Source organism: Triticum aestivum, chromosome 1D (assembly GCF_018294505.1).
Source record: "Triticum aestivum cultivar Chinese Spring chromosome 1D, IWGSC CS RefSeq v2.1, whole genome shotgun sequence".
NCBI lineage: Eukaryota > Viridiplantae > Streptophyta > Magnoliopsida > Poales > Poaceae > Triticum > Triticum aestivum.
Genome location: NC_057796.1, coordinates 44,672,016 through 44,698,882, shown reverse-complemented (window position 1 = coordinate 44,698,882; position 26,867 = coordinate 44,672,016). Strand labels below are relative to the sequence as shown.

General features: G+C 46.8%; 2 protein-coding genes across 2 annotated transcripts; both read right to left on the bottom strand.

The window, feature by feature from the left end:
• Positions 1-7,327: 7,327 nt before the first annotated feature.
• On the bottom strand, positions 7,328-9,620 carry LOC123157579 (60S ribosomal protein L13a-4-like). The gene is made up of 5 exons (XM_044575857.1): positions 9,451-9,620; positions 9,144-9,231; positions 8,297-8,349; positions 7,831-7,903; positions 7,328-7,468 (listed from the first exon to the last, which is right to left on the bottom strand). Exons 1-4 carry the CDS (start codon positions 9,618-9,620, stop codon positions 7,888-7,890), a joined length of 327 nt encoding a protein of 108 aa, XP_044431792.1. The 3' UTR covers positions 7,328-7,468; positions 7,831-7,887.
• Positions 9,621-25,545: 15,925 nt separating this feature from the next.
• On the bottom strand, positions 25,546-26,536 carry LOC123164653 (uncharacterized). Its single transcript, XM_044582202.1, has 3 exons — positions 26,151-26,536; positions 25,929-26,034; positions 25,546-25,838 (listed from the first exon to the last, which is right to left on the bottom strand). The coding sequence occupies exons 1-3, from the start codon at positions 26,444-26,446 to the stop codon at positions 25,818-25,820; spliced, it is 423 nt and encodes a 140-aa protein (XP_044438137.1). The 5' UTR covers positions 26,447-26,536; the 3' UTR covers positions 25,546-25,817.
• Between the last annotated feature and the right edge of the window lie 331 nt (positions 26,537-26,867).

Below are 26,867 nucleotides of genomic sequence, written 5' to 3'. Positions count from 1 at the left end.
CGATAGCCATTCATTAGTAAGTTTATCATAGGCATATCATTTTATTACATAGAATAGGTCATCAACCCACAACAACAACGAGGATAGATTATAAATACTAAAGTTTTCATCACACAACAAATAACAAGCAATGAAATGAACTTCAACTCAACCAATCCTCGGCGTTGGAAACGCTTGCTTTGAACCACAAGTGATTCTCTGGGAAGGGCCGGCTATTGTAAATCTCGAGGCCAACGCAGGACTGATCATCTAGGCTGAAGCGGCCTACTATATCACGACCAGGGTAGGTAACCACCGAAATGTCCGACGTATAGATACAGTTGCTTCTCATAAATGGTAGTAATGTTGTGTCAACAGCAGCTGGATCGGCTTTCACCATCATTGGATAGTTTTGTCCAAGGAAGAGCGAGTTTACTCCAAGAGCCATGTCAATGAACATTGGATAGAGTGAATCAATGGCTTACGTTCAAAGTTATTCTCATACTATAGAATAGTATACGAACGTGGAGAGATTTGGTTGATTTTATATCGCTGAATAATATAAAATATTATGAGTGCAGACGCTCCACCCCGAGGTTTTTTGCTCCTTCTCGGTCGTCGGGAATCTATGTTCTTTGTTCATACTTTTGCCGACACGCGGGACATCTATATGCCTCCATTTTACAAAATCATACTATATGCCTCCATGACACGCGGGAAATCTAGCATCAAGGTGGCATGTCATGCAAGAAAATGGAGATATGCAGTGCGTAAGTGAGTCGTGCACTTCGATGGCACCTAGTACTACGCAATTTTTTTTCTCCTCGATGGCATGTGAATAGTGCACGTACTCAATGACAGAGCACGGGATGGTAGCCATGGACATGGTCGGCCCTTTTTGAAGAGAGTACTAATAAATAACTTCGATGTGTCCCGTCAACTCGCAGAACGACGAGAAGCTTGCTTACTACGCCTTCTCCCTCGCCAACGCGTGTGCGGTGGCTCGCAGCACGAGGAGAAACTTTTGCTTACAAGCGGTGGACGTGCAGCAGTTCATTTGGTGTCAGATTGCCAGAAGTACTACTGTAGTACCATCATTATTGTTCGACTTCCGGAAGAGGAGAAGAGCCAAGCGCAAGGTCACCTACTAACCTAGTACAGTACTACTTTTTAGAGCATGGTTAATAAATATAGGCGGCTCTTGCAGCGGCACATCATTTAGAGCAAGTACTCTCTTCGTAGGAACAAAGGAAGGGAAACAAAAGTTGGAGTGGATGCTAGATTGCCAATTAAAAGATGATTACATAGGAAAAAAATCCTATAGCATTCTATCCTATGAATCAAACGACCAATGTAGGAAAATTATGAGGGGGGTCTCTCCAACAGTGTTCCTGGGCTCGCACCTAACATCACGGTGGTCGAACTTGGAGTCATTCATCTGGTACACGTGGCATCTCAGATCTGGACACAAGGTGACGCGACCTCTCACTTTCTCCGCCATTTGAAGCGGCGCGCCGGTGGAGGGCTAGCATACTCCAATATTAGGTTGGCTCTATGTGATGTGGCAACTTCATATACTAACCGGATGCTGGCTATACTACTACGGTACTCACACTCCAAGAAGTGACTCGAAAACCATTCATAAATTGAGTCTATGACATGCATTCGCAACTGAAATGTACCATTCATTAAATACAACAAGTCATCAACACAGAACGACAACGAGGATACATGTTGGATTATAGATTATTTCCAACAAAACATTCTAGCAAATACTAAAGTTTTCATCACACAACAAATAACAAGCAATGAAATGAACTTCAACTCAACCAATCCTCGGCGTTGGAAACGCTTGCTTTGAACCATAGGTGCTCTGGGAAGGGCCAGCTATTGTCAATATCGAGAGCAACGCAGGACTGATCATCCAGGCTGAAGCGGCATATATCAGGACCAGGGTAGGGAACCACCGAAATGTCCGAGGTATAGATATAGTTGCTTCTCATAAATGGTAGTAACGTTGTGTCAACAGCAGCTGGATCGCCTTTCACCATCATTGGATAGTTTGGTCCAAGGAAGAGCGAGTTTGTTCCAAGACTATCAATACTGAACCAAGGAGAAGGTGTTTGCGCTAGCACACTAGTATCCGTCCTGAATACCATGCAACGGGTGTTGGAATAGGTCAGGAGAGGGCAACCATCGGAGACAACACCTGCTTCCTCAGTAGTAACAGTCTGAGTGCACTGTATACAGACAAGAAGAGGTGATCCATTGGAATTAGTTGCCAGGCGCCACTGAGTATATAAGTTCTGCTCCTCCTCATGCTCGTGATCATCACCATCGTCATCTCCCCCTTGCTTATAAAATTTTTCAAGTATAGGTGGTGGAATGTTCACAGGACCTTGGAAACACAAGAAGAAGGTTAATTAGTAAAGGGAAACTTGCTAACCCGCATGCATGTGGATGAAACAATTATAATTACGGTGGAAGACAGACGTACCGAAACTACGAGGATCCCATGCAAAAACAGTGCCACGAGTGGTGGCAGCAAACACAAGATCCTCGTATTCAATTGCATCACAGTACACATCCGTGTATAGAAACTGATTTTTGAGCAATATCCATCCAGTCGAACCACGAAGGACGGCAACAAGCTTCTCGAAGATAGCAACAACTTGATAGTTCTTATAATTCCAAGAGCGGTTGGGAACTCGACAAATTGCTATCTTCAGTAGACGACAATCACCATGATCGTATTTGAACGTACGTAGATCATCTGTGTGCTCAACCTCAGGGCACTCGGAGATTTTTGGAAGTGGAATCCGCTGACGAGTGTACACATTCACAAGTTCCCACTCGCAATTGTACCCAATATAAACAACCCAATCTCCATTTGTGCCAGCCCAGGACTTACCCTTAAGCGATGGCATCTTGACATCACACGTATCATTATCAAGCGGCATCAACTTGCACAAGGCGAGGCCTCCGTCGTCCGCGCCCATGCGAACAGGCTTATAGCGAAGAAGATAAGGGAGATCAAACCGCTCCTGGACCCTTGGGTTCCTTGTAATGATGTTATTAGTTGAGTCGAGAATGGGCTTGAGCGAACCTGCCATGCTAGCCGAGGTGATGACGTCGCACCGATCAATGAGTTCCCCCACCACGTCATCTTTCAGATCGGGGCAAGAATAACGGGGTCGTTTCCGGCTTGTTCCCTCCATGGAGAAGACGATCGAACAATGGCAGAAGGAAGGGTGAAGGCAAATGGAGGAGGGAGGAAGAGCGTGCGACAGCAGTTCCAAATCGAGAGGGAATGGCGTGGACGGTTGCCAGTTTTCCACGGTACACGAAGAGGCGTCCCGGCCTACACGTCCTTTCAGAAATTGTACAAAAGGACTCGCCGTCGTCTCACTGACATGTTGGAACGGGACCACATGTCAACAAAACATCATGTGTAATTTCTCGTGCAAAATGCGATCTGGCCGCGTTGGCCCGAGGTGCCACATTATTTCTCGACTTTATTTTTTTAATGGCGCGCCGTTCAGTTTTGAAGCATGACTAACTGGTACTGTTTGCAGAGAAAATATAAACTACTCTACCACTACTCCACCTCTAGTACTAGTAGTATAAAAAAGATATATAGGCTGGAGCTTCAGAGCTTTCTTGCTAAGGGCTGCCCACTTGCTTCTCACACTATCACCCTCTCTCCAGATCTAAAAAAGACGGCCTCTCTCTCCCTCCTCACCGGTGGTCACAGATCCGCCTGGGAAGAAAAGGACGTGCAGTGTTGACGCACTCGTCGTCGACGAGCGAGGTCACGCACTGACGACAAGGCCGTCCTCTCAGACCTAGCGCCCGCGCGGGATGGCCTCCGTCCCCAAGCTCGCTGTCGTAGTGCGTGTGGAGGACGATGACCACGAGCGAAGCCACTTACCGCCGACCCTCAGGTATGCTACCTCTTTTCGAACCATACCCTTGTTCTATTGCCCCATCTGCCATGTCGCTGCATGTGGATCTTTTTCCACTCCACCATCTTCCCAATTTGCTATCCTGTGCTCTGCTGGTCACGCAGACGAAAACCTTAATTTGCACTATTAAAGGAAACCCTACTTCATGCAGACTAATCCATGTCTGGGTTGAATAAGGAAAGGAAGGGAGACTGTACTATCCAAGAGAGTAGGCATCGAACCCGCATCTAGGTTGAGAAGGGGAAAATCAGTAGCTAAGGAACGAGTCTCGTGTCTCTTGGTTGAAGAAGGGTAGAAAGGCATGACAACGCAATAGAGAATGACCAGGTCGATCGGCTTGTTGTCCTCACATAGGAAAAAGGTGGCTAAACATAACAAAAATGGGACGTAATCCACATATGTTGCCTGGATATTTGTTGCTCTAGGCAACCATACCTCCCTCACCACTCTATGCGTCCGTGGAGGTACATCGTACTGGTGCGCCCACTGTCCGAATGGGCCTCGCATGCTCTTAGTCTAACTTTTTTGCTGTTAGTATAACGCCAGCAGTCAAGTCAAGCAATGCTACTGCTAAAGTGATGCCACATTTAACTAATGCCGCACTCAGTCTAATGCCACCAATAAATTTAAGCAATGCCATTTAATGTCACTGGATTATTTCAGGGTTAGCTGTTGATTGTGGATGTATTAAAGATTTTTCAACTAAGGCATTCTAATGATGTTGCACAGCCAGTATACCAACGATGAAACTTGTTACTACCTTCAGATTTTTGCACTGTTAATGCTTATAGATTACATACCTCACTTTCATGAGATAAGTTAATTTTTTTGTACAGTGTCACCAAAATGCCAAGGCGCTGATGTCATTTTATTTTGGTTAAACTGCACAAAAAATTATGAAGACAAGAGGAAAGGTTAAGAGTGGGCACCTCCTCCTCCGGCTGTTCTCTTGATTCGTTTGATCAAGTTTTTATGTTTGATCGATTATCAAGATTGGGATAGCAATTTTTACGGTCCCCCCGAGTTCGAAATGATATTTACCTTGGAGGTACATGGTTTGCAATTTTTTATACTGTCATTAGTTAATAATGCTAGTTACCTTCATACTTTTGTATTTGGTTTAATGCTCATGCACAGCTGGTATACCAATGTTGAAACGTGTTACCTTTACATTTTGTATTGTTAATTCTTATAGAAATCTTCCAGTGCCAGAGTTTATTGAAATCTGTTCAGTAAAACCATTGTACTGTACCCTGTAATAAAATAACTACTCTACTGTTGCACTAGCCACTGGATTAGTGTATATTTGTAGTATTCGAAATTTCGAATGGTGTTGCATTAGCGTATGGACATAAATAAAGGGTGGCAAGCTTTCCCAGATATGTGCTCAAGAAAACTACTACCTGTTTTTCTAAATACTAGTAGACGTTTCGGTACTTTAAACTGAACCGCAAAAACCTCTTATATTAAGGAACAGAGGGTGTAGAGTTCACTCAAATTATCCCGGTAAAGCTAGTCACACCTTTGTTAAAATTAATGTTCATTATGTTATCCGAGGAGGTCTGTAAGTTTGTCTCTAATGCATGTCGACTACATACCTGACATCATGATGTAATGTTAAGTCATTTCCTTTTGTACAGTGTCACTGAATTGTCAAGGCGGTGATGGCATTTTATTTTAGTTGAACTGCACAAAATATGCTTAAAAGAAGAGGAAAGGTCAGGAATCGATCATTCTTTCAGAAAGAACTATATATGCCTTTCTGACATCAGCATCTGTTGCCTTATTTATTCCTTCAAAAAGGTGGTTAGAAACAGTCTTGCTACCTTTTCCCATTAAGAAATTGGAATGCTTATATTTGTGAGTCTATGCTTCAACTAGTGCCACTTCTATAGTAATCACACTTTCAATATCTATGCAGACAGGGATGCTCGAGTTTAGTGGAACTGCACAAAAAGTCCAACTAGTTCAACATTAGGAGCATGTTTTCTCCCAAACCTTTATATCCAATTGGTGGCACTATGAGCTGTTCATTAAGAAGGTACATGGTTTGCTACTATCTTGCTACTCTTTTTGTACTGTCATTAGATAGTAATAGTAGTGGTTTGCATGTGAATTTATTGGCAGGGTGGACCTACATTGGAGGTGCAGGACATGATTCAATGACTGGATGCTCAATTTCGGTTGTATCGATTTCACCTCTTCCATCACTACGAACATGGATATCCTTGGTCTGATGAAGAATAGGTGCTATATTTCTGCTCTGAACAAGCAAATCAATTCAGTATGTAATTGTCCAGGGCAAAACATGACTGTATCAAATTGTCCAGTGCAAAACATGACAGATCTAAGCGGAAGAGACATGTTTAAACCGAAAATACAAGGTGGGGTATATGTTTACTAGCTGCTTGATATTTGTGCAGACAGAGATGTCTGCCCGTTGCTATTTAGCAAACACACAAAGTGACCGCAATTTTGGTTGAACTGCACAAGAGAATAGTATAGTCACTGCATGCAGTGCCATTTGAAAATAGACACAGAAAGATTGGATAGTCACTTCATGGACTGCAGAAAAGTAGTACTATACTATTTATTGGCCAACACTGGGTGCTTCATTGCTTTGGCTTATACAATGGGCATCATTTTGCCTAAGTTAAAGTTTGTATTCCGAAAATAGTCTCGCCATGTGATCAAGAGAAGACCAAATCATATTGCAGTGGATGTTCCTCCATCATGTGTGGTTCATTCCCATCACTACAAGAAATATGTCAACTTGCGACAACCACTATGGGTCACTAAAAGGTCATTGTTTTTCATTTGCGACCTTTTTTGACCAAAAACAGAAGGTCAAAAGCTGGCAGTCGTAAACTGAAATTAACGACCTTCTCTGTGATATGTAAAAGGTCGTTGGTTCTTCGACCAAAATTTTGGTCACTAGCAGCCTCCCCAAGCCACGTAGGATCCAGCGTGGCAAGCTGACGTGGATAAGATTCAGCCCGGTCCGATTAGGTGTCTATATGGGCCGAGCCCATTAATTCAGCCTTTTTAATATATATTTTTCTGTTAATTTTCGCTAGTTACATGGGCCTGGCCCAACAATTTGGCCTTTTTAATTTCTTCGCACATCCCTTTTGACGACAGATTTTTTTTCCTGTATTTTTCGGGCCATTTCTTTGCTGGGCCTCTCAAGTTTTCTCCTCAGAAATAATTGTTCAATATATCTTGGGCTGGGCCGAAATAATTGATCTAGTCCAACTTTTTTATTATGCCATTGACATTACAACACATCACACTACAAGCTATCTTGGGCCTACCCCAGTTCTGATACATTTTCAAAGCAACATGAAATGTTATAGGAGCCCAGAATATCTTTACATGCATTCGTTCTAGCAGTACATATCTTTACATCCAAGGTACCAGTAAGTGCCAAACAAAACTATTCTACAGAAAAGAAAAGAAAATAGATGACAAGACATCACAGAAGTTCCTATTGTCCTGCTCCTTCAACATTTGAAAACCTTCACCTGGCAGTAGATCAATCATGAGTGAGAAACAATACAGCAGCAAAACAATATAGAAACAATATGGTTGATTATTCAGAGAAGTTAAACTAAGTGCAGGTCACCCAAAACTGAATTTCTTGCAATCCAAACAACACAAACAGCAGGGAGATGGTTGCATAGATACAAATCCATGTGGTAGCAGCAAAATTGGCCAATCTGGACCGCATCTTCTCTGTTTGGTACTAACTAAATAAAAAATGGACTTGTTCATACAAATCCCTCTTGAATTCCTTGACACAACCAGGATTTGCATCAAATATTCCTTAATTTAGCGACATTAGTAAGCAGAGAAAGAGGGGAAGGGAGATGGGGATGCTACCTACCTTGTCCTGAAGTTCCAACCACCAGACCAGAGAGAAGTTGCTCCTCGTCTTCTTTCCTCAGCCCCAAATTCGCCTGCAATAACCACAATTCCGGTCAGGGTAAATTCTCAGGTCAAGGTAACCTATCTCCCCAGAAAGACACTTCCAGGGGTGCGTCCGAGCGGGTGCAGATCATGGCAATCACTTGTCATAGCTGAAGGAATAGCATTTCACAAGGAAATCACTGAAGCAGTAAAACACTAAACACCAGGCTTATAATTGTCAAGCTACTTTAGGCTCCTCATCCGTCGGACAAGTGCAAGCAATTTCTTTTTTCACAGACAATGGCATCCCTCAATGTATATAACTACATAATTAACAAAAACTACGGAGTTGGGTCATTGCATCAATCAGCGATCTGATCTCACAAGCCCCACCCAGGTGGTGGACTGGTGGTAGTACAGCAGCTAGAGGGTGCATCACTCACCGGTTGAAAAGCTCGACCCGGTACTCCATCTCCTTCTCCGCCATCCCGAACATCTGCATGGTGCAACCACCACCATCAATTAACCTCAATCACAAGCTCGAAATCGAAGAGGAAGGCATATACACACAAAAAAAGAACATGAAAATTCCAGAAAAAGGCGACTTGTAGCTGCCAGGCAGCAACTTGAGAATGAATGATTGATATCCTAGAAGTTGTAAACTGGAAGCCAGAGAAGCTACTAGTCAGGTTAGTTTCATGTTCTGAAACTGAATGCATGGGGTCGAGTTTCAGTATTCTGTGTAAATTAGTCATATGATGTACATGTAGTTACGCAAAGATTTTGCTCACGTTAGATAGCATGTACTTCTATACGAGAGAAAGAAGGATTGCTATAAAATCTGCTACATTTTATTGTGCAATGTCAGTCAGTTTGTGTAGCTAAACTGCTAACAATGAACCGACCAAGTGCATATATACTGCTCGTGAGCATGACCAATTTTTTAATCAGACTAAATTAAGACCGCAAGATAAAGTTCTCGCACTGGAAGGTTACATGTGTACTTCTTCAAAATAATCCAATCATTTTATGACAAAACCAAATATGTTGCAGAATAAAAAAACTACAAGGTGAATAGTAGAAGCTGAGTTTTCAAAGAATGTATCACTTTCAGCTATACAAGATTGCCCATCCTCAAGAAAACAATTATAATTTGGAGTCATGGCCTGAACAGCCCCAGTAACTCATCCTCAAGAAAACAATTATAAAAGACTAATCTTAACCCACTGGTAGCAGTCGAACACTAGCAACTAGTGAGCACTGAAGAAACAGCACAATGAAATAGCTCACCCTGATGGTGTCGGCGTAGTTCCATCCGACCTCCTTGGAGAGCTGGCCGAGGAGGCAGTACCTGTGCCCAGGCTGCAGCCTCAGAACCCTGCAAAACCATAAGCGACGTCAACATCAAACACACATACAAGACGCACGCAGTACAAGCAATGTTAGCAGCAGTAATGCATTCATCAATAAAAAATGGCAGCAAAAGCAAGCCTAAGAGCCAAACTTCACACTGAATTTCCAATCCAAAACCTTACACTACAGACTGGACTATTACATTGACCATCCTAACATTCAGAGCCAGAAGAAAGCAACACACCTGAGACCTTGTCCTCCCACCAGTAGATGAACCAGAGGTTGGCCCCCTGCTTGTCCATCTTGTAGAGCTCGTACCAGTGCTCGGCCACCTTCGATATGAGCGCTCTGAACCCGGTCGCCAGCACGACACCTGGAGGCAAGGCGTAAGCTACGGATCACAACAATATGCATCGGATGGCAACAATAACATCAACAAGTACAAATAGCAGCATCTCAATCACTGTATAATCAATCAGTAAGCACAAATAGCAGCAGGAAGCATTCTCTCAATCACAGACTACACTAATCAGCACCCCTCTCTCTCAATCTATCTCCGGCAGATGAAATAGCAATCTCTCACTCATCCCAGCCCAAGCCTCTCCTACCTCTCTCTCTCAATCTCATATCACCTGAACTCGTGAACATCTCTCACCTGAACTCACGAAGCATCTCTCACCTGAACTCAATTTAGGAGAGCCATGACTCTGTCAAATTTCAATCTTACTAACTGAAGTTTTGGAAAATGAATTGCAGGATTCTGTTTGCAATCTTTTGTCTTTGGATAACCATAGGTATGCAATTCACTTCTTGCCCATAGGCTAGAACAATGGTGATGAGAAGAACCAGGATCACCACTGCGGCGTCCTGACACCCTCTCGCGCTGCATTGCAACACCACCAGTCAACAGAACCTAAATGGAGCAGAAGTCACCACCAGTCTAGGCTCATGGTCTGGAGACAAAAGGCCCGCGTGCTGTCGGCGACCTTAGTCAAGGAATTACAACGCAACAGCGCCCGGATTTATTACTGGCAACGCTGAGATATACACTGATCTATGAAACATTGCATTAATAGCAGTGAACAAGTAACCGCAGCGGCATGCATGAACGAAGGAGCAGTAGATTTTACTGTATTTCAGAGTCGATTACTTGGTATATAGTATATAAGTCAGAACATTCAAATAGGATAAGTTAGGACACGAATAGATTTTTCTTGGTTGTGCAATTTAAAGATCCTACGACGAGGCAAACCGGAATATATACACAGTTGATTGGCACACCTTATTTATAGGAGGCATTCAGAGCGATTGCCGTGGCAGCCAGCGCCATCTAGAGCAATCCGAAGGTGTTCTCGCCGCTGTAGGTCATGTAGAGGAAGCCGTCCTCGTCCTTGTTCTCCTCGTAAATGGCAGACATCAGGGCAGCTGCAAACAGAGGATGAACAGGAACTTTGGTTATTAGAGCATTGGACCATGCAATGAACTACACAAAGCAGGGAGAGTCTGTTGCTGCTCCCTACCTGTCGGGTCTAAACTAGATTGACCAACAAGTTTGATTGACCCGCGAATATCTACTACCCAAAATTCGATTGTCCCGCACAGACCATCACCAAACAGTTCTGATCGATCGAACTCCAAGCGAAACAATAAACAGACGACGCGCGAGCGCAAGAGGGGATCGGTCGTTGGCGCATACCCTGGAGGACGTAGGCGACCTTGGCGGAGTCAGAGTAGCTGGGGAGCGACATGCCGAGGTCGAGGTCGAAGGAAGACGGAGGAAGAAGGATTCCTCTCATCTCCGTCGAGGTCGGCTCTTGACGACGACGCGAGTCCGGCTCGATCTGGACCCCCCCCCCCTGAGGTGGGACGAGGACGAGACGCAGTCATCCCCTCGTGAAGACGAAGGTCTAGATCGATGCCCTGGTGCGATCCGCGCGAGATCCCTCTTCTCTTCTGATGGGAGGAGGAGAGGGAGGGGGCGGCAGGTGTGTGGGGGGGAGAGCGGGAGCGGCGGCCGGCGACGAGGTCAGACGGGGCGGTGGGTGGCGGCGGCGAGGAGGAGCGGCTTGAGGTGGGAGGGGAGGTCGCGGCGGGATCGGTGGGACGGTGGGTGGCGGCGGCGGTCCAATGGAGGGAGAGGGGTTAGGGTTTGGGCTGCGGGTCGTGGGGGGAGGAGTGGTGTGCGGGGGAGAGGCGGAGAGGGGGGAGGAGTGGTGTGCGGTGGGTGAGTGGTGGCATTCGGCCACTAACAGGTGGGCCCACGAGGAATTAGGCCCACATGTCAGTGTCCTCAACGACATGTGGTGTAGGTGAGGGGAGCTGCTTTCGGGTGGGTGTGGGTGGGGAGAGGGTGAGGGGTGTGGGCCGTTGGATCTGGCAGTATCCGAGGGTCTCTAATGCTTGATCCGCGTGACATGCCCATAGACCAATCAGAACGAAGTGCAGGCTTTGATGATGTTATGACCATCTAAAATGGTCGTGATCAATTTTCCATTTTTCGAGTGTTCAAAATGAGTTTTTTTTCTGAAGGACTTACCGTATATTAGTTGCAAAATTGAACCAAATCAATTTTCTAAAATATTAGGCCATATTTAATGCACAATTGACAAAATGGTTGGGTGTCAAAAGTTTTGATCCACCTCTGGTGAAAAAGGCAAATTCCCGCTGATTCAGCAGGAAGCGGGTCAAATTTGAACTGCAGCTGCCTCATAGTTTGCTCTGTATTTTTTCCAAAAATCATTTCTAGGTACATAAGTATCTATTTAATCAGAGAAACACAAAAAAAATTCAAGATTCAACAAGTAGCTAGGAACGGTCATTCCCGCCATTTTGACCGCATTTTGAAACGGGCATAAAAATTCAAAAAAATTGGAAAACCTTCGCATTGTGTCATTACATGTGACCAAGTTACCAGGAAAAATAATAAACTTGTAATACGACAATTCTTTTGAAAAAGTGTTCTCAGAAATGAGCTATCATGTGTCAAGATTCATGGCTTTCGAGCCAAATGATCAATCTTATGGCCACATTCATGGCATAGTTTGTTCGAATGACCTCATATCATGCACAAGGGTGCATCTTGGAATGGCAAACAATGTTGCCTAAGGGAGTTTTCATTTTCTTTGGACGAAAAATCAATTTTCCATTTTCCGAGTGCCCAAAATGAGTTTTTTTTGTGAAGGACCTACCATATATTTGTTGCAAAATTGGACCAAATCAATTTTGTAAAATACTAGGCCATATTTAATACACAATTGACAAAATGGTTGGGTGTCAAAAGTTTTGATCCACCTCTGGTGAAAAAGGCAAATTCCCGCTGATTCAGTAGGAAGCGGGTCAAATTTGAACTGCAGCTGCCTCATAGTTTGCTCTGTATTTTTTCCAAACATCTTTTCTAGGTACATAAGTATATATTTAATCAGAGAAACATCAAAAGGTTTCCAAGATTCAACAACTAGCTAGGAACGGTCAAGCCCGCCGTTTTGACCGCATTTTGAAACGGGCATAAAAAATTCAAAAAAAATCAAAACAAAATCGAAAACCTTCGCATTGTGTCATCATATGTGACCAAGTTTTCATGAAAAATAATAAACTTGTAATATGGCAATTATTTTTAAAAAGTGTTCTCAGAAATGAGCTATCATGCGTGAAGATTCATGGCTTTCAAGCCAAATGATCAATCTTATGGCCACATTCATGGCATAGTTTGTTCAAATGATCTCATATTGTGCACAAGGGTGCATCTTGGAATTCCGAACAATGTTGCCTAAGGGAGTTTTCATTTTCTTTGCACGGAAAATTCATTTTCCATTTTTCAAGTGCCCAAAATGAGGTTTTTTGTGAAGGAACTACCAAATAATTGCTGCAAAAATGGACCAAATCAATTTTATAAAATACTATGCCATGTTTAATACACAATTGACAAAATGGTTGGGTGTAAAAAGTTTTTATCCACCTCTGGTGAAAAAGACAAATTTCCGCCGACTTAGCAGGAAGCGGGTCAAACTTGAACTGCAGCTGCCTTATAGTTTGCTCTTTATTTTTTCCAAAAATCATTTCTAGGTACATAAGTATCTATTTAACCATAAATACATGGTTGGGTGGTGATACGTTGAGGTTTGGACGGTGGCCCAGGGCCCCAACCTCAAAGCGCGTAGACTAGCATGCCCGTCGCGTGGTCACCGTGTGACCGTGGCGTTGCCATGCGTTCTGGGAAGCCTAGGCATGTCTAGTAGGTTTGGCACTCCCCAGGTAGATGCTTGGAAGAAAATAACAACCGAAGAATCTCACGAGGAGACCGAACAATGCTCAAACATGAATTAGCACCCAAGTGTTTGATTAGTGGTACGGGAAATGCACATGGCCAATGGGCCTGAGTTTTGGCCGAGGATGATCATCTACTAAGGACATTATCTTGGAAAATTTGCAGCTCAAATGGAGGAGCCTAGGTGTCACTTGCTTTGCAACGTACCACACTGGACAAAAATATGAATGTTGAAGCCACACTCACATGTATTGTTAGATGGGGCTCAAATTTTGTGGAGAGCTATGATTTGGGAATATAGAAGATGTGGCAAAAATTCAGCTCATTAGGATATGCCTAGCTAGTGCTTCCTTCACAACAGTTCGAGTTGAAAAAAACTTTGGAAATTTGCCGAGGAAGATTTACCACGCAAATAGAGTTGAATATTGTCATGAGACAATGATTTGGATAGTAAAGAATGCCCAATTTTTTGGGGAATTTTGGAAATGACAGAAATATAGGTTGCTTCACAACCTAGGGCAAAAATTGACACATGGAAATGACACATAGGCAAAACTGATGAGGTGGCGCCTAGTCATAGCAATAAGTACCAATGCATCCACGTTCACAACCTCATGACCATTTATATTGGTCGTAATCAGGTAGAAATAAGGTCATTGGCCACTCTTGTCTGCTTTGTGACCATTTGGTGTAAGCAATTTCAGGGTTTGAGCCCTTCCAAGTGAAATGGCCGTGGATTTACGACCAATTCAGCCGGGGTCACTAAGAGAAGGTCACAAGTTGACATATTTCTTGTAGTGCATGGTTCCAGCTGTTGGTGAAACCACTTACGTTTGCAAGAGGAATTGTAGACTTCACAAACAAATTTGTCATTCAGTCTGTACTGAATGTTGTCCAAGAGAAGCATCCATGTTAGTAGGAAGAACATATGTTTTTTCTAGATCTTTGCTTTTGGAGCTACATATTTGTATATGATCTGTGAATCATTAAGATGCATTAACATGTTGATCTTATGTATGGGAATCGTACTAGTTGGTTTTAGTTGTGGCTGATCTTTGCTTTTGGAGCTACATATTTTTATATGATCCGTGAATCATTGAGATGCATTAACAGTTCCTTATATCTGTTCGCTCAGTGTTTACAAGTTACCGATCGATCACTAGCTAGCCTACTAATGCGCTCCTGGCTGTTTTAGTTGCTACGCAAGATCCGAAGTGGCAGTTTTTTGAATAGAAATGCCTACCTCTGAAGAAACTGACAAGCTGCTCTGAAGAAAATGCCATGCGAATCTGAAGAAACTGCTAGCAAAAATGTTCACAAATGCCTTATCTCCCAGCTAAAGTTCATCAATGATGCCCTCGGCTATGACTCATTGCATGCTGCTCCGCGTACTGGCTGCGAGCGATTTTGAGTGCCCGCATGCAGCTGGCCGTAATTAAGGCAGCTAACTGATGCGAAAAAAGATGTGATTTAATTGTTGCGGGCCTTTTAAATCCGTGGAATCATTATTGACAAGGAGGGAGATGATTCGAGTGCACTCGTTAGACCGTAAGGCCGGCGTGCGACCCAGCACGGACGGGACGGGACGGCACAGTCAGAATTTCAGTTTCTCTAGTTTTCCACGGCAAGCTGGCGCGTTAAGCCATGCCTGCTTCATTATGCATTGAATTCTGATGACCGTCGCGCTACCTTCCGCTTATAACTACTGTTTCTCGGCCTTCTATGGTGGCGCCGTGACCCAACTCGCCCTATCCTCATAAGCCCCCACCGGCCCGACGTTGCTCGCCACTTATCCTCGCTCTCGCCACGTCCGCCATGCCCCCGCCCGTCCGCGATAGGCGTGGCCGGAGGCGGTCACCGCCGGAACTAGTGTTCGGTTTTTCACCGGAAGGCAGACGGAGGGAGGACGCATTTTATCGGTCTTTAGATGGCAATGCGGAGATCGAGGACATGTTGGAGCGTGACCGCCTGGCGGAGGAGCAGTGGTTGTTGGAGCGCGACCGCTTGGCGGATGAGCAGCGTATCTCCGATTTGCGCCGCCAGCGGGACATGGAGCAGCAGCGCACCGACGCTCTGAGTCGCGAGCAGAGCGCCCGCACGTGGGCCGACTACGTGGAGGCCAGCGCCCGGCAAATAGCCCTGGAGGCTGTCGGGCACGCACGCGTTCTCGACGCCGATTTTTACTACCAGCTCGTCAAGTGGGTTTCCCGCTTAGAAGCCGAAGCTTCGGTGGACCACGCCGGCATGGAAAGGGCCAACGCGCGCGAGCAACGCGCCCTATCGCACCTCTGGCAAGTCCAAGGCGAGCCGAAGGACGCCGGTGCCGGCGTTTATCGTGTACCGCAGATGGCGGCCGGCATCGTCTAGTTAGCTAAGAGTAAGTTAGTACTTGTACGCTACTAGAGTATTAGTGGAAGTAGATAGTTAACTTGGCTATGATGGTTGTCAACGTGGAAGTTCAGTACTCTATATGTGGATCAGACCTGTTACTTTGCTCTGAATTTTGAACTTTCCGTTTGAACATATGGAATGGGCTGTTATTTTTTTAAATGGGTTGTATTTGTCCTCCACGGGTTTAGAGGCTGACTTGTGGGCCTACCAAGTTGACGCGTACACAACCAGGAGATGATTGTACGTGGAGAGGATGACAGCAGGGACCCGCCAAGGTCATGGCAGTACGCAAGCAAAGTGCCTCCTTATTTCAATCCAATAAAAAAATGGCTCCTCGTAATGGATTTCTGACATCTGGGTCCCATGCCATTGTCAACGTAGTCAATAAACGAGAGAGTTGCACAACGAGCGGCTGGCATCAGGGACCCAGCAGCTCACCCAGTTATTTTTGTTTTGGGTTAATTTGATAAATGCCACTCCAAATCTGGTGTTTCTAAGAAATGCCATTGCAATTTCCATACTTCGAAAAATGCCATTTCATGCCATCCCCAGTGACATTTTTCGAAATCTGGAGTGGCGTTTTTCAAAGTTTGCAAATTGCAGTGGCGTTTTCTAAAGTTTGCAAAAATTGCAGTGGCATTTTTCAAAGTTTGGAAATTGCAGTGGCATTTTTATGAATCGTCATATTTGTTGTGGCATTTATCTAATTTGTTTTTGAGACGGAAGCAGGGTGTCAACTGGGCTGTGCGGGGCACTCTGGCATGTCTAGACAGCCTTCTCTTTTATGTTTACCACAGACCAGCCTAGTAGTTTTTTCTTTCTTTCTGAAAATGGCTAGCCCAGTTTTTTTGTGATTTGCCAAGTAAGTCGCTTTGTCAGGCCTATTAGGCTGCAAATCTTTTAAGACGAGGAGAGCTTCATTCAGCTGAACGAGAAAATGGCCTATCAGTAATGAGAAATGGGCTGTACATTTTTAAAACACATCAAACCGGCAATTACTTTCAAATTTCTTTTTTTCATTTCAAGATTTTAAATTGCATTAATTTTTATGCGTGGACAATTTGTTGGATTTTATATTGATATACATTTATTTTTAAAATCAGTTTGAATGTGACTCAAAATTTCGGGATTAAAAACAGTTCGGACCGCACCGAAATATGCAACATTTCGTATAATTTTTTAACCGTGGTCACAATATGGGCTGTAATGCTAACAAAAAGAATATGGGCTCCAAAAAAACCTTCAGAATTAGCAAATGGGCTATAAATTATTATAAATAATGGCAGATGGGTTGTATGATGTTTTCCACAGATTTGAGGCTTTCCTAAAAAAAGGTTGACGCACAAGCAGTGACTGTTGGATGTCCATTCAACGGCCGTCGTGCTTCTTCAATCTCTGCTCTTCCTGCTCCAGCCGCTCAAACAAGCGCCGGCGGGACTGCCTGCTCCCTCCTCCCCGCGGCCGGCTGTGCTGCCGCGCAGGCTTCACCGCCCCACCGTACTCCCATCGCTAGCCTAGCCATCCCTCTACTCACCCACACCTGTTGTTATTCTCCGGCGACGACAGACGAACCAGTAAACCCTCGTATAGTCGTACTCCCCTCCACGTGGGAAACAACTGCCGAGTCTTTCCTGCCTCCATGTCGTTCCCTTCCTAGGCCTCGCCGTCGTCCACCGCCCTGGTGCTCCCGGCGCGGCCTGGTCAACGTGGTCAACGACCGACATGCATCTGAAGTGGATTGTACGTGGAGAGGCTGACAGCTGGGTCCACGGCCGCACGCAAGGAAATGCCTCCTTATTACGCGCAAAATAATGATTCCTCCACCCGACATCTGGGACCCACCGAAAGGGCCTCTGTATTTCGCGAAAAAAAATTACTGCCGCTGACAGCTCGGACCCACCAGCTATATCTTCGCACGCAAGGAAGTGCGTCCTTATTACGCACACAAAAATGAATACTCCCCCTGCTAGCTGGGACCCGGTATAGTGGCAGGCTGACTTGTGGGCCTACTAAGTTGACGGGGACGGAGGGCTTTGTCAACTTAGTCAATATGCACGATTCTAGCTCCAGTGACCGTATGATGTCCATCCAACGGCCGTAGTGCTTCTTCAACCTCTGGTTTTGTTGCTCCAGCCGCCCAAAGCAGCGCCGGTCGTGCCGCATGCTCCTGCCTCCTGTGGCCGGCTGTGTTGCCGCGGAGAACTCACCGCCCCCTACTATTCCCACCGCTGGCCAGGCCCTGCGGCGACGGCAACCTCACACCGCAGCCGAACCAGTGAACCCTCGTACTCCTCTCCGCGCAGGCTTCCACTGCCGCGTCTTCCCCGGCTCCGCGTCATCCCCTTCCTAGGCCTCGCCGTCGTCCACCGCTCTGGTGCTCTTGGCGCGGCGTGGTCAACGTGGTCAAGGAACGGCTTCCATCGGACGTGGACTGTACATGGAGAGGCTGACAGCTGGGTCCACAGCCACAGCAAGGAAGTGCCTCCTTATTACGCACAAAATAATTATTCCTCCACCTGACAGCGGGGACCCATCGGACGGGCCACCGTATTTCGCGAAAAAAACGTTTCCCCTGACTGCGGGGACCCACCAGCTACATCTTCGCACGCAAGGAAGTGCGTCCAGGCAAAAAAACGATTCGCCCCCCTGACTGCTGGGACCCACCAGCTACATCTTCGCAGGCAAGGAAGTGCCTGACAGTCGGGACCCACCTGGTCGAAGCGTACGTAGCATTGTCATTCTGGTCGCGAACGTGTATGTACATACTGGTCGATGTAGAGGCGCGCACGTGTCGTAGTAGAGGCGCGCACGTAGCATGTACACGTACGTACAGCGGCCAGTGTGCAAGAAAGAAAATACGGCCACGTACGTACATACGGGCAGGGTCTCGAACGCCTACTCGCGCATACGTACGGCCAGGGCTCGTGTACATGGCTGGGTCAGAACCGAGAAACAGCGTCGTCATCGTGTTCATGGGGAGCCAACCGGCTGGGTCGAAACGGAATGCGTCGTCGTGTTCATCAGGAGGGCTTGGAGGGAACAACTGATGGAAACGAGGCCTGGCGTACCGCAGAATGGAGGAAACGACCTTGTGTTCGACCAGACACGTTTGAAACGGGATCCTGTTCATCGGTAGGGGTCTGGCGTACCGCAAAACGGAGGAAATGGACCTCCTACGGTCGAAACGGGGGTCCTGTTGATCGGGAGGGGTGTGACGTACCGCAAAACGGAGGAAACGGACTTGTGTTGGAGCGTTACGGTCGAAACGGGGGTCCTGTTCATCGGGAGGGGTGTGGCGTACCGTAAAACGGGACTCCACGAGACACTGTTCATCTCCACCGTCGACCCCCTCCAGCCTCCACGGGCTACTGTTCATCCACCGTCGACCTCCTCCAGCCTCCACCTGCGACTGTTCATCCACGGGCTCCTGTTCATCCAGCCTCCACCACGCGCTACTCCACCGGCTACTGTTCAACCAGCCCTCTCCACAGGCTCCTGTTCAACCACCCCTCCACGGGCTACTGTTCATCCAGCCCTCCGCCGTCTACTGTTCATTCTGCCCTCCACGGGCTGGTCCTGTTCATCCTGCCCTCCACGGGGTCCTGTTCACCCAGCCCCAACCGGCTCGATCGATCGGGGTCCTGTTCATCCAGAGGCAACACCACAGGGTCCTGTTCATCCACCCCCACCGGGAACTGTTCATCCAAACCCCCCAGCAACGCTCACTGTTCATCCAGAGGCAGCATCGATTGGCTTCAGTTAGCAGCAATAGCGAAGAAATCGCTCGATCGGGTTCAGTTAACAGCCATCGATCGATCGCTCGGGTTCAGTAACGCATAGCCTGCAGTGCAATCACTCGGGTTCAGTTAGAGCCCAATGCCTCGCTCGGGTTCAGTTAGAGCCCAATGCCTCGCACCCACGCGCGTGCGTGTACGAGAGAAATGTGCATCGCTCGGCCCCGACCACCCACCGTAACTGGGAACACCCCGATATTTTCCTCGCCCTCGCTTCTACCACGGTTTTTTCCGTCATGGACGGCCGAAAGAATGTCATGCAGCTGCTTCTCCGGCCCGCCCAGGATGAAAAGCCCATTTTCTGTCATGATTTTTTGTCATAAAAGTAGGACCCCACCACATCTATGATGATACCGGGTTTTGTCACAATTATCGTCATAGAAGTGTCATAAGTATGACAAACAAAAATTCGTTCGGCCCAAAATGTCATGGATGTGTCTTTTTTTTGTAGTGCAAACTCAACCCATATCTAGGGCAGATTTGGCGCTGCGTGGACACGCCAGAGCGCATCTGCTGCATCGTACTTATTAGTTGGACCAATGGGAATCCCATCGGTCTGTCCTGGATCTCACCGATTTGCTGCCCCCATTCATGGTGGCGCGCCAGAGTCAAGCCCTGGTAATTTAAGCCGAGCAACGATCAAGAACCCAGTTGCCCATGGTATTTCCCCTTCCCCTCCCGTCTGCATTGTCACACAGTGTCCCCACTCGTCTGCGTCCGATCTCACGTTGGAGTGCCGCATCTGTCCAACAATGGCACACACGAAGATCACGTACTGCAAGATTCTCACGTCGGAGCGCCACCCCTAGATTGTGATGGAGGTCCGTGTTGTGTCGGTCTTCCTCCAACCTCATATGAGGAGGGGATACCCTGTGCTCGAAGGAGACGGTCCTGGCGATTGACCATGTCGTCCCTGGGTTGAAGATGGCGAATACCGTCCGGGGGGGCATCCCCCACTTCTCGATGGAGGCAGCGTGAGGGTAGAATAGCCTCACCATGGTGTACGTTCACCTTGCGGCGGAGGTGCAGATCGAGGCAGGGAGGACAGATGCTACCGTCCTCGCCGAGCTCTACACTGGCCCGACCCTCATTGCCAGAAACTGCTCCATCCTAGAGTCCATCGAGGATGAGCGGGTGGTGTCAGTGAACCGCCACACGATCTTCATCCGTGACCAAGAGCGGGAGGATACCTTTGCAGACAAGGACGATCTGATGCCTCACGCCAACAATGACCATGAGTCCGGCGGCTCCAGCGAGGGGGTGATCCCAATCACCACGGACGAGGAGTAGTTTGTAGTTCCTATTTTCGTAGTTGCATCTCGGTTATCTAGAATCTATAAATGAAATTTGCTTGTAGCTTGTTTGCAATTCTACATTGCAGCAGTTTGCATGGTTTAATGAGTTCAAAAATTTGGGGGCACGGCTGAACGAGTGGACATTTGAGGAGTGGGCGGGCGCTGTCTGCAGATGCATCCACAAACATATAGGGGCTCATATTAGCCCATTTCGGCTCTAGATGCCCAAAGGGCAATGGTTTGGACTAACATATAATGGCACCTCACGTGAAACCTTTTCATGAGAGGACAAGAGAGAATAATGCTAAATATATACCCCACATGTGCGTACACTCATGGTTTTTTTTTCACGAGATCAATAGTAGTTTATTCCAATAAGATAGAGCTACAGTCCAACGGTAAGAGTTTCTCAATATATGGGAGTCCTCTACCGAGCCACATAGTTGTAGCTCGCTCAGAGCGACTATACCTTGCCAGGCAATCTGCAAAGCTATTATAAGATTTATGTAATTTCTAGGGAATAAACACTCTATAGATCATGAGGGACTTAATCTCAACTACTAAATGACCATAAACTGATCGATTTAAACTAGAACTGGAAAGACACGAAATAGCGGATGGCGTTTGAGACCATGCGACCACGGAGTGGGTAATTTACAGTTCCTTGTTTGTTAGTAGGGTCTTTACCTTATCCCACATCTATCTAATGCACTATCTGAGGATGACTATGCACATCAACATGTTGTTAGTGTGTCGTTGGTAGTGGAGATATGCCCGGGTGGTTCATGGCATATAGACAGTCGTTTTTTCTATGAGTTATCGATTTGGCCCTATAAGAGGGAGACGTCCCTCCCGGGATAGTCATCACTCGAAACACCATGTGTATGCCAAATTATTTTTGGTGGATAAATCTTTGTCATTCATGTCACTTGAGTAGATTCGAAATCCCCCGCAAGAAAAATATAGATTCAAAATTATATCAATGATAGCCGTCACATTATTTCCAGCTTCCTGTTTGTTATTGTGGGATGTTTTATGTTGCTTGAGGATCTTGCTTAACCGTCGGCTGCTTTATGCTGAACATGCTTTAGGATGAGAGACCGTCGGCAACCTGACCTACTCGGCCGTAGGGTGATCATATATGTTTTTTTTTAGAAAAGGAGGATGACCCCCGGCCTCTGCATTTGGGCGATGCATACGGCCACTTTATTAATTATTCTCATAAGACCTTACAAAGTCATACAATAGTAAGACTAAAGCCGTCGTCTAAGCAACAAACTGTCACTACACCTATCCAGTTGATGAAGGGGCGCAGATAGCCTGGGCCTAATACCAAACAGACATCGCAGCCAAGCCTAACATCTAAGACCTGAGACCCCAACCTAGCCACTTGCCGGGTCTGGGGCACACACTGGTCCGGCGTGCTCTCAGAGGCCGCCGCCGCCAACTGCCACCGCTCCATCTTCAGAACTGTACTGATGCATCAACCTTGCTCGGTCCAGCTATCGTCGACGCCACCACGGCGCCTAACGGCACCTCCTCCCTGCGCGCAAACAGCTGTGCACGTCGCGGTCGCCACTGATACACCTCAGCGCCATGCTGCCACGTACCACCAGCCGACATAGCTTGAAGCCCTTGGAGGATCTGTCGTGCGTAGCACCTGCCGACCAGGCATGACCAAGCGTAGCACCTGTCGGTTAGGCATGACTTGACATCTCCACCGAAGCTCCGTGCAAGACGAAGCCGCTCCACCTCCTGCCTCTGACTTCCAGCACTGCTCCACAAAACGACGCTCCCAAGAGAGAAACGACACCGCAGTGCCGCCATCGTCCGGCCTGGAACACCAGATCCTAGGGTTTCCCCCGGAGCAATACGAGTGGGTCGACGGTAGTCACATGACGATGCCTTCATCAAGGTAACGACGTGGAATGCCGCCATCGTCCGCCGTCGGCTCGGTTTTCACCGGCAACTACGTCTCCCCGACTCGCAGCTGGTGCCAGATGACGGATCCCGAGATCCGAGCACCCAGCCTCAGGCCGACCACCTCTGACGGAAGAGATGACCACCACCGCCGGCTGCACCGGTCAGAACAGATCTGATCGGAGGTGCCGCCGACGAGACCACCAGGCCCTCCACGCCGCCGTCGCCGATCTGAAAGCAGCATGCACGCCACCGCAGCCAACGGCCGCCGCCCCGCAGCGCCCGCAGCCCTGGCCTCCGTCGCGCCAAGCCGTCGCCGTCCGAGGACGGGCCGGCCTCCCGCCGCCTGCCGCCATCCGCCGCGCCGCAGATCCCAGATCGGTCGCACCACCACACGCCTTGGGGTCCGCCCCACCCCGGAGACGCGCGAGAGAGGAGATCCCCTGCCACCGCCGTCGGCCCCCGGGCTTAGCCCGGCGGCGTCTTCCGGCGGCGGCGAAGGGAGGGGAGGAGGGAGTTTGCGGCGGCGGTGGCTAGGTTTCTGGCCACCCGAGTCGCCCTAGGAGGAGGCGACGCGGGCGTTACCTCAAATTATACAGGGAGTCTGCTGCTACTAGCTAGTGGCAGTTCAGTGGATGTCATCAGCTTATGGTCATTGCGCCGTTTGACTGACAAAGTGCGTGTTTGATGCATGTGCTCTCTGTTTGGTGTTTGCTCGTCAGGGGTAGTGAAAGTCAAAACAAGCAGTGTTGTTTCACAGTACAAAAGCTGTTCCTAGATATTTGCTGCAGCTTTATATTGTACCTACAGAAATGGTTTTCCATATATTTTTTCTTTGTTCTAAACCAGCCATCCCCTACCTTTGTCTCCTTTCTATTTTCCTATACACATTTCTTTTCCGTATAAATGATATTGTGTCATGTATAAATGATTTAATATCAGACGTGCATAGACGATCAGCTGCAGTACAAAACCCCACACACCATGTGCAGAGAGCGGAGTGATCATGCATGAGTAACCGGTGCTACTCAACTTTCGTGCCATCAATCAACTGATGCATGGAGCGTCTGCCTCAACTGCCTCAAGACAAGTACTACTACCAGGCAGTTGCTGGTGGCAGGAGTTATCACTTCTCAGCCAAAATTTGTTCTAGTACGAAACATGTCATTATAGCAGCTTTTTTGAAAGAAAAAAAAAACAAGGGCCTTCGAGGTTCAGTTGGGCCCTTCATTACACTGTTGGTACATGAACTTGCACTGCATGTATAAAGTCATACATAAACTTGAAAAATGACACAAATCGACCCTACAACTAGTGTTTTGGATACATTTTAGTACATTTCCATCCTTGACGTTAACTCTCCGTTAAACTCTACACGCCAGCTGGCGCACGCTGCTCCATGCTTGCATATGGGTTCCATTTGTCAGTCGCAAAGAAAGAAAGTAACATAATTAAAAACATGGCGCTCAATAGGATTCAACCTCAGCACCTCGCCTCACACGGCACTGGCACTTGCCACTGCAGCACCACCGAATAACTGGTAATGGTAGACATAGAAATCTTTTATAGTATTGTTAAGCAGATATCACATTTTATAATTAAGCTGAAATCTCCTACAATGTCAAATTTTATAAAAAGTTGGATGAAGTAGTCATTTAGTGTATTTTTTCCATTGGTGCTTCATTTTATAGGAACTTGCAGGTGGCCACCACACTGGAGAATAAACCAGAATTACTACTACTAAACAATGACTTCACTCAACAATCTTTCTTAGGTCGAACCCTACTTGCTTATACGCCGACACCATAACGAGCTACTACAAGATCAGTTGCAATCAGTACAAAACTCCACACACTTTACATGCTAGCCGTATCTGTTGTGTTCATAAATGTTTGTGTGATTTGTTTGTTCATATGTGCTAGCCGTATATATTGTGTTCATAGATGTTTCGGTCCTATGTATTGTACATGTTCACATGCTTAGGTATCGATATGAAGTGCATACTGTGATTGCCATGTTTATTATCTACTCGTCGATTAGATTAACCGAAAAGGTGCTAATATTTCCAGCAACTACAAGATCAGCTGCATGCAGTACTAAACCCCGCACACTTTGTGGGGGGTGATCATGCATGAGCTACCGGTGCTACCTCAACTTTGGTGTGATCGATCAAACTGATGCATGCATGGAGCGTCTGCCTCAACGACCTCAGTAAAAGTAGTAGTATACTACCAGACGGTTGCTGCTGGCCGGATTCTCACTTGTCAGCCAAATTAAAGTGTGTGTTGAATGCATATGTGGCTTCCTTTTGCTCGCCAGTACAAAGTTGAAAGTTAAACCGATTCTTTGTTTCACGGTAAAAGGGTTGGTCATCAATATCTTCTTGATTTTCGCAGCATGTGAAATTCTTTTTTCAATCATTATTTCTTATTTTCTTTCATTCATGCATGAACCTCCACTAAGTATTCGAAAAAAGAAAAACTGCCTGTACAGCATTCCTTGTTGTGTACTACCTCGGTCCCAAAAAGCTTGGCATTCAAATTTTTGTCCCACATGAACTTCATATGGAGGAATGATTTAGTCTTTTTTTGCGCCTTGTGGGTTTGATTACGGCTCTTTAGACGATTTCACATCTGGCTGAATGAGATCTTAAATTCTGAAAGTACTAAGAGATCTTTCTAACCAAATGGATTTTCGCTAAGCAACGACAAATTGCAAATGGAGAGCACCACACACGGCAGAATAAACCAGAATTACTACTACTACTAGACAGTAGACAATGACTCGACTAATCTCTCTGAGGACAATCCCCATAGTACTGGCTGCGACTCCCTAACGAGCTACTAAAACTGGCTAATGATGCACGACAAGAACTCGAACTCCTCACAGTCATCCTCCGTTATTCCGTCCATCGACAAGGTCGTCATGGATATGGCCTCGCCGGCTCCTAAAGATCCTTGACGTCGTGCTGTGAAGAGAATCACAAGGATAAGTAAGCATCAAGCATTAACACAACACAAGCTGAATCACTGATGCAGTACGCGCCGAATTCATCTACCTCGGCGTGAGAGCGAGACTCCTCCTGGCCCTGCTTCTGCAGATCATCGTTCGGCTTCGCCTGGCGAGCTTTGGAGTGGAAGGCATCCACGACGATTCTGCCAAAGCTGCACACCAGAAACGAAAATTCAATACGGTCGTGAGTGGTAGCAAGCAAGTGGAGCAAGACTCAGAAGTGTTGAGGCATGAATGATGGGTGTGAGCCTGTGAGGAGGGTACATACGGATGGTCCTTGTCATACTCAATGTGGCCGATGTAGGCGTTGCCGGGGAACATGCGGCTCAGTTGCGCCGACTCCTCGTCGGTGCCCGGCTGAATCTCGATGGCTTGGCCGGACCCTTGTTGGGCCAGATGCTTCTCCGTCCAGCGGTCCAGCCACCGGGACTCCTCCTCGCTCGCGTACTGCACGCTGACCCTGGGGCCCCCTTCCCCTGGATCCGCGGCTGCTGCGGCGCCGGCGCCGGCGGCGAGGCTAGCTAGCAGCAGCAGGGAGATGGGGACGAAAGAGAGCCGGGCCATCTCGCTTCTTTGGCAGCAGAGCAGACTGATCTTGCGCAGAGTCTAGTAGTCTAGTGCTATTTCTTCAACTAAGTCTGGTCTGTGCCGCCTGGATGTATGTGGTCTATATATGGAGAGATGATCACGCTGGTGTGGCCTGCTAGTACGGTTGAGGATGAAGCAGCGGTTGTGCTGATATTACTAAGTTTTTTTATTTTCCCCATAATCTTTGCCTAAATACACACATTTGGATATTGTTTAACATAGATTTATGGTTAATATGAACAGTTGAGGATGAAAATATGAACAGTTGTCTCCTACCTATTAATGAATTATACGCAAGCTTTCCTATTCGCAATAAGAAAAAGAGGACGAAGCAGTTACGCTGGTAAAATTTCTCCAAGAAAGTATTAAGAGCAGCGTGGTTATCTTCATACTCTAC